The sequence below is a fragment of the Propithecus coquereli genome, unplaced genomic scaffold (assembly GCF_000956105.1).
Source record: "Propithecus coquereli isolate 6110/MARCELLA unplaced genomic scaffold, Pcoq_1.0 Scaffold95, whole genome shotgun sequence".
In the NCBI taxonomy this organism is placed as follows: Eukaryota; Metazoa; Chordata; class Mammalia; order Primates; family Indriidae; genus Propithecus; species Propithecus coquereli.
Window position 1 is genome coordinate 6208555 of NW_012155840.1, and position 8147 is coordinate 6216701.

The window sequence follows — 8147 nt, forward strand, 5'->3', positions numbered from 1 at the left end:
AAGAAACACTTACAAATTCATGTAATGAGGCCAGTATTACTGTGATTCCACAGCCAGACAAAATTGTCACTTGAAAACTACAGACCAATATCTCTCATGATCATAAATGTAAAAATTCTTTAAAAGAAAATATTAGCAAACTGAAACCAGCAACATATAAAAAGGATTATATACCATGAACAAGAAGGGTTTATCCCAAGAATACAAAGTAGTTTTTACATTGAAAAATAACTGATGTAACATACCACACCAACAGAATAAAGACCAAAAACTACTTGATCTTCTCAATAATTCAGAAAAAACATTTGACAAAATTCAACACTTGTTCTTGGTAAAAATCCTCAACAAATTACAAAAAAGGATTTTTCGCAACCTGATAAAGGGCATCTATAACAAAGCTACAACTACAATTGTGCTTAGTGGTGAAAGACTGAATGCTTCCCCCCTGAAATGAAGAGCAAGATGTCTTCTGTCGCTACTTCTATTCAACATCCCACTGGAGGTTCTTGCCAGTGAAATAAAAAAGAAAAGAAAGACATTCTCATTAAAAAGAAAGAAATAAAATTGTCTTTATTTGCAGATGACATCCTATATACAGAAAATCCTAGAAAATCTTTTTTAAAAAACAACTACTAAAAGCAAGAAATGTGTTAAGCAAGATGCAAGATCAAATCTATTATATTTCTATATATAGACATTTATATACGGTTTCCTCCAGACTTCACCCCATATGCCTTTTCCCTTTGCTGATTTTGCTGCATCCTTCCACTGTAGTAAATCATAGCTGTATGTAAGTGCTCCTAGCAAATTACCAAGCCTAAAAGAGGCCTTCAGGACCCCTAAACAACGCACAACATTAATAATCATCAGGTATATGCAAATTATAACTATAATGAGATTCCACCTCACAGCCATTAGAATGGCTATAATCCAACATTTTTTCTCAGGATATGAATAAAGTGGAGCCCTCATATATTGCTGGTGGGAATGTAAAATAGTACAGCCACATTAGAAAACACTTTGGCAGATTTTTCAAATGTTAAATATATACCTACCATATGACCCAGTAATTCCACTCTTAGTTATTTATCCAAGAAAAATGAAAACATTTGTCCACACAAAAACTTCAATATGAATGTTCATAGCAGCATTATCCATAATAGCCTAAGAACTGGAAACAACCTAATTTCCACCAACTGGTGAATAAACAGAATGTGGTAGTGTATAGTCATACAATGGAATAGATTCAGCTATACTATAAAAATAAATAAACTAATACATGCTACAATAGGAATGAACTTCAAAAACCTTATGCTAAGAAAAAGAAGCTAGATACCAAAAAACTATATATGGTTCCACTTATATGAAATTTCTAGAGAAGGTAAATCTATAGAGACGGAAATCAGATCATTGGGTGCATGAGTCTCAGGGCGGAAGCAGAGATTGAATGCAAATGGGGACAAGAGAACTTTTTGGGGTGGTGGAAACAGTCCAAAACTGAGCTGTGGTGATGGAACTGTACACTTACATAAAATAGATGAATTTTATATTATGTAAATTGTACCTCAACAAAGCTTTTTAAAAAAAAATCTTGCAAAAAGTTCCTTTTAGTATTATCAAATTATTATTATTCCACTTTGAATAGTTTAGGTCAAGATTTCTCTTGTTTCCAGATAAGGTAGCAGATTGAACACATGCATTTATCTTTCTCCAAAATCCCACCAAAATGAGGGTAATGGGATGAGACAGCAAGGACAAAGATGAAATAAGAGATAATAAAATCAAAATTTGGGGAGCAGAAAAGCACAAGGAAGAATGGTAACTGACTTAGATGAATCCTTAGCCAGTAGCAGGGAAAACCAAGAAGGAACATTTCAACACAGAACCTCCAAATGATTCAAGAATCTGCAGCAACAGTCGAGGTAGAGATTGCATTATACACAGGAGGATTGCCTGAAGAACTGTTTAAGAAGCAATTAGACTCAAAGATCCCCTCCCAATTCCACACAGCTGTGCAACTGCCCCTCTCTCACCTAAGACTAGCAGTTATTATTCTCTGAAAGAGTAAAACAGAGGGTCTCTGGACTAGGGAAACACCAGAAACACTGAGGCCTGAGGTACCATGATATAAACAGGAGGATTAAGTAAAATTTGCCTACAAACTAAACATTAGCACCCTAGCTTTTTTCTCCTTCTCAATAACCAGACTGCTGTTTGTCAGGTTTATATGCACCCCATCCAAGTAAGAGAATCCTGGGAGAATCTAACCAGCCAAAGACAACAGGTCTAAAGGCGCAGGCAACAGGAGTTTCCGCAAAGAAATGGCCCGGCCATTTCAATGAACCACCTCATATTCCAGAGCTACCCACAGGCTTTAAATGACTTTAAATAGGAGCAGACAACAAATATCACAGGATAAGTGAGGTAGTTTCTAACAAGAAAAAGAAAGATGAAAACAAAAGAAGATACAAGCAAAAGGAACTTGGAAGAAACCAAGACTAAACAGGAGATGAAAACTTTTTTTAAGGTTACTATCATCCTCAGATACATAAAGGAAGATATTTAATCCAAGAAAATAATTTTCTATTTTTAAAAAGCACAATCAGAATAAGAAATAGTCTGTGGAAATTAAAAATATGATACCAAAATGTGAAACTCCAAAGAAGACTTAGAAGATTAAGATGAGAAAAATCTCCTGGAAAATAGAGCAAAAAGACAGAAATAGAAAATAAGAAAAGGAAAATAAGAACATTAGAGGAGAGTCCATGAAATCCAAAATCCAGGTCATTGGAGTATTCCTATGCAAGCATAGACAGAATGAAAGAGCTACATCATCAAAACATTCAAGAACATATTTTGGAATTAAAGTGCATGGTTTCGAGATTGAAAGCCACATTGGAGGGTCCAGCACAATGAAAACTGGGGCTCAACGATGCCAATTATCACTGTTTCAGAACACCAGAAATAATGAGAAAATTGAATACATTTTTAGAGAGGAAAAAATTAGGTCAAATACAAAGAAGCAGGCATCAGACTCATTAGAAGCTAAAAGACAATGAAGCAATTGAGCAATGCCTCCAAGACTCTGAGGGAAAATCATTTCCAACCAATCATGTGTGAGGGTGAAAGCAAAGACATTTTCAGACCTGCTGAGAAGGAGTCAGATACCCTGCAGGCAGTTAGGGCAGGAGTCAGAAGAAGGCCAACAGGATAAAAAACGTTACAAGAATCTGAATATACTTAGCTAAGATAAATGTAACCAACAGGGACATTTTAGTTATTTTACTTTGGCCATAACATCTTTATCTAGGGTAAAAGGAGGAATTCCTTTAACTGGGACATGAACACAGTTGAGGTGACAGCATCCCTAAATGAACTACCATCATTAACATAGTAAAAATCACACCCACCAGTGCCATTACAGTTTATAAATGCCATGGCAACTCCCAGAAGTTACCCTATATGGTTTAAGAAGAGGAGGAACCCTCAATTCCAGGAATTCTCCACCCCTTTCTTGGAAAGCCATAAATATTCTGCCCCCCGTTTAGCATAGCATTAAGCTCAGACATAAAAGAACAGACCCTAACCTTGGGGGCAATGCTCCTTCTTGGATCAGTCCACTTTCTACCATTTTTGAGAGTGTACTATAGTCTCTGTACTTTGTCTTTAATGTCCCTGCTTCACGTGTGACCCTGCGATTGAATTATTTCCTACACAGAGGTCAAGAACCCTCTCTGCCGGCACAGGCCTGCACCAGTATCAATGCAATGTCTTGAAATTTTTACTGCCCTCATACTTTTTATCAGGAAGCTACTGGAACATGTGTTCCATCAAATCAGTTAATAAGCCAAAAACGAGGAAGACATAGGATCAAGGAAAAAGAGTACCCAAGTTAAAAGAATGGGGGAGGGAAATCCCAGCACATGGTGAAAGGAGATCAGAGCAACTGTGAAGTAGATCCAAAAGCTCCAGAAGAGATGTCACCAAGGCAATGAAGTCGAATATATTGAAAGACTTTGCACATACTATTTTGTATCGTGGCATTTAACTGTATATTTCCATAAACCAGAGCAAGGACCATTTTTGAACTTCTTTTCCTGCATACGTGTTAACTCAGTGCCCCACACATAGTAGGCATTCAAATATTTGTTGAAGGAATGGAAGAATGGAATACTTGGATTTGTACAGTATAGTATACACTCTGAAAAAGGCTATATAGTAGACATGAAATATCTAAACTCAGGAGGCCTCAGTATCCTGATAATTCTGATTCATTGTGAATGAATGATACTGAATGACACTGATTCATTCATCTGCTTGAAGACCAAAAGCAGAATCACATGCGTGTAGGGGGGCAGTGTGGCCTATTGTTAGTTTCCTCAAGCTTTAGAATTCTAATTATAAATTCTCAAGTCTGAGATTACGGGAAAATCAGATGTGAGAAAGGAACTTGCCTCTACATGGAATCAGCACTAACTGGAAGTTAGGGAGTCCTTTTGGAGGGATTTGCCACCATTTAGCTATGTAGCACTGGGCAATCACTTAACTTCTCAAAGTCTCACTGCACAATTTTCGTATGCCCTGCCCTTGTACTAGTTAGGCCAGGGAATCTGGGGAGGTCTAAGTGGGCTGAGAAGTTAGGCCTTCCCTCCACTTCAGCCGTCTGCCGCTCCCTGCAGAAAACCACCCAAGCACAGCTCGCTCTTAAAGGGGGTTCGGGTTGGGGGTTTTTTTTGGCCACCAGAGGGCAGCATTCTCTCGGCCGACCATAAGCGTACCCCTTGCACCCGTAAACTCAGCTTAAATAGAACAAAACATCAGAGTTCTTGGGTTTCCTTTCCATTTTATCTCTCGCGTTTAAAGGCCTCTGTTGGGTTGCATTAAAATAGCAGTGATCATCAAAGCTCGTAGGACAGACACGAGCAAAGAAGGGAGTTCTCGCGAGATCGCCGCCGGAAGTGGGTGGCGGCGGGGACGCAGCGGCTTATCTCTCCGGAAGGCGAGTGCTTCTCCTGAGCTGTTGCAGTCGGCTGCATCCGGCGCTTCGCTCTGCAGAGGAGGTAGCTACGCCGCGGCCTTTGCAACCCAGAGCTCGCGCTCTCGGCTTCTCTGACTGCACAGCTGCGCGACGGTGCTGACCGAAGCCCGGCTTGCGAAGCCTCCCGCAGCCTCCGACCCCTCCCTCGGCTCTGCAGTTAGGCCGCGCCCTCAGGCCCAGTCTGCGGCGGCCCCGGCGGGTGATGCCAAATACAGCCATGAAGAAAAAGGTGCTGTTGATGGGGAAGAGCGGGTCGGGGAAGACCAGCATGAGGTCCATTATCTTCGCAAATTATATTGCTCGCGACACCCGGCGCCTGGGTGCCACTATTGATGTGGAGCACTCCCACGTCCGATTCCTGGGGAACCTGGTGCTGAACTTGTGGGACTGTGGCGGTCAGGACACCTTCATGGAAAATTACTTCACCAGCCAGCGCGACAATATCTTCCGTAATGTCGAGGTTTTGATTTACGTGTTTGACGTGGAGAGCCGCGAATTAGAAAAGGACATGCATTATTACCAGTCGTGTCTGGAGGCTATCCTCCAGAATTCTCCTGATGCCAAAATCTTCTGCCTGGTGCACAAAATGGATCTGGTTCAGGAGGATCAGCGTGACCTGATTTTTAAAGAGCGAGAGGAAGACCTGAGGCGTTTATCTCGCCCGCTGGAGTGTGCTTGCTTTCGAACATCCATCTGGGATGAAACGCTCTACAAAGCCTGGTCCAGTATTGTCTATCAGCTGATTCCCAACGTTCAACAGCTGGAGATGAACCTAAGGAATTTTGCCCAAATTATTGAGGCCGATGAAGTTCTGCTGTTCGAAAGAGCTACGTTCTTGGTGATTTCCCATTACCAGTGCAAAGAGCAGCGTGACGTCCACCGATTTGAGAAGATCAGCAACATCATCAAGCAATTCAAGCTGAGCTGCAGTAAGTTGGCCGCTTCTTTCCAGAGCATGGAAGTTAGGAATTCTAATTTCGCTGCTTTCATCGACATCTTCACATCAAACACGTATGTGATGGTTGTTATGTCAGATCCATCGATCCCTTCTGCAGCTACTCTGATCAACATTCGCAATGCCAGGAAACACTTTGAGAAGCTGGAGAGAGTGGATGGCCCCAAGCACAGTCTCCTTATGCGTTGAATATTGCCAAATGCTCTGAAAATGCTCAATTGCCTTTTTTGTTTTTGCATCCTTTATTTTTAATATTCATAATGTCGTGTGCTTAAAAGTGGGCTTTGAAATGTGTGCTGCTTTACTTCCATCCCTCTTTCCTACTCCCCAGTCTTTAAACATTGGACGCTATTTACTCAGCTATCCAGTAGAGCTTCCCAGATGGCCTTTCTGAAAAGTTGGTATGGTGTAACACTAAAGTAGGTGGTTTGTGTGTGTTTTGATTACCTGGTTATAATAGATATGCACATCAAAGCCTTTACCAATATCTTCCTGTATTCCTTATCAGATTGCAAAGATGGAATGTTACTATTTTATGAGCAAGGTATTAAAATGCGTTTATAAATTCTTCTTGGCTTCAATCATGAATAAACATGTTAGTAATTTAAAACATGGTCTTATTTGAAATAATTTGAAGGTGCTTAATATGTAAATCCAAAGATCCTGACGACCTACAAGAATTGCTTAACTGGCAAATTGGATTTTGTGAGTGTGGCCCTCATGACTTCAGTGATGTTTGATAGCTGTAGCAGAGTGGTTAAGAGTATGGACTCTGCAGCTAAACCACCTGAGTTGAGTTAGTATTCTGGTCCCTTCACTTACTGGCTCCATGAACTTGGGCAAAATACTTAATTTCACTGTGCTTGTTTTCTAATTTGTAAAATGTAAATAAGAATACCACTACTCCATAGGATTGTTAAAAGGATTACATTAAAACAACATAGAAAGTATTCAGGAATGGTGCCAGGCACACACTCAGTGCTATGTAAGTGTTAGCTATCATTACCGCCTATTGAGCCATTCTTTCCCCAAATGACTATGTGAACCCTGGGTAAATATCTGAGCCCTTACTAAATGCCAGGTATTAAGTATTTGATGTGCATTTATCTTATTTAATCCTTACAACGTATGAGATAGGTTACTTTTCTTTCTTAATAGATGAGAAAACTGGTGTGACTTAATAAGGCCATGCAGCTAAACCTAGACAGTCTGACTACACTCTCCTAACCATTACACCCCCACTATTTCCTCCATTGACAGAAAAATTAATCATAAAAATCCTAGCTTTTTAGATGTAGATTATCCCTTCATATTAATTCCAGATTTACATACTGAGGAAGCTAAAGCCCAGCAACTTAAGTGACTTCTGTCAAGGAATAGTGTTTAAGACACTTTGGACAAGATCACTTTCCTATTTCTCTTTATCTGGAAATTAGGTAATACTGAATCAGATTCTTAGATTACCTACTTTTGGGACAGGATTCTGGGGCTCCTAATTTGGATTGGCAATGTGGTATAGTGAAATCAGAAAACAGACCTAAAATGTCCCATTCCAGTTCTAGCAATAGCTACCTCATAGATTGTTTTAAATGAAACTTAAGTATTTTAGAGCCAAGAGACCTCTGATCATTTTACAGACAAAGCAGTATCTTTCTCTAGACAGTAAATATAAGTGTTAAGGCTTTAAAGTTTCTAAGGCATTACAAAGTTATTTAAAATTTTAACCTCTTACTAGCAGCAGATGTGGATGATAGGGTCCCTACCCATAAAAAGCAAGAAGCTATTCAGATGTAAGTTATAAAAATCATCTCATTAGAGCCACTGGCAATAACTTAATACAAAGACTCCAAATGAGAAAACTCTGCCAATCATTTTAAAATATTACATGTAGTAAACCTAGTAATTAAAATGGCAGTAACAAAATATTCTTACCTGAATCACTGAACCTCTCAAATTTCTTTTGTTGATCAAGTTATTAGTATATCTTTGTATATGATCATTTTATGGTCTGCAGGGGCATGGTTCCTTTTGATATTATATAAGAAATTCCAGAGCCAGATGGTATATTAAATATTTATTCAAGACAATATTATGTAAAACATATTTACAAATAGTCCCATAGAAGACTCACAAATATTTTAAACTTAGGATGCA

At 39.4% G+C, this 8147-nt stretch overlaps 1 protein-coding gene across 1 annotated transcript; it reads left to right on the plus strand.

The window, feature by feature from the left end:
- Nucleotides 1-4869: 4869 nt before the first annotated feature.
- On the plus strand, nucleotides 4870-6603 carry RRAGA (Ras-related GTP binding A). Its single transcript, XM_012665041.1, has one exon. The coding sequence runs from the start codon at nucleotides 5241-5243 to the stop codon at nucleotides 6180-6182; it is 942 nt and encodes a 313-aa protein (XP_012520495.1). The 5' UTR covers nucleotides 4870-5240; the 3' UTR covers nucleotides 6183-6603.
- Nucleotides 6604-8147: the final 1544 nt, after the last annotated feature.

Excerpts from the sequence above, each read along its gene's own strand:
- RRAGA (XM_012665041.1), top strand. The coding sequence starts at position 5,241 with ATGCCAAATACAGCCATGAAGAAAAAGGTGCTGTTGATGGGGAAGAGC.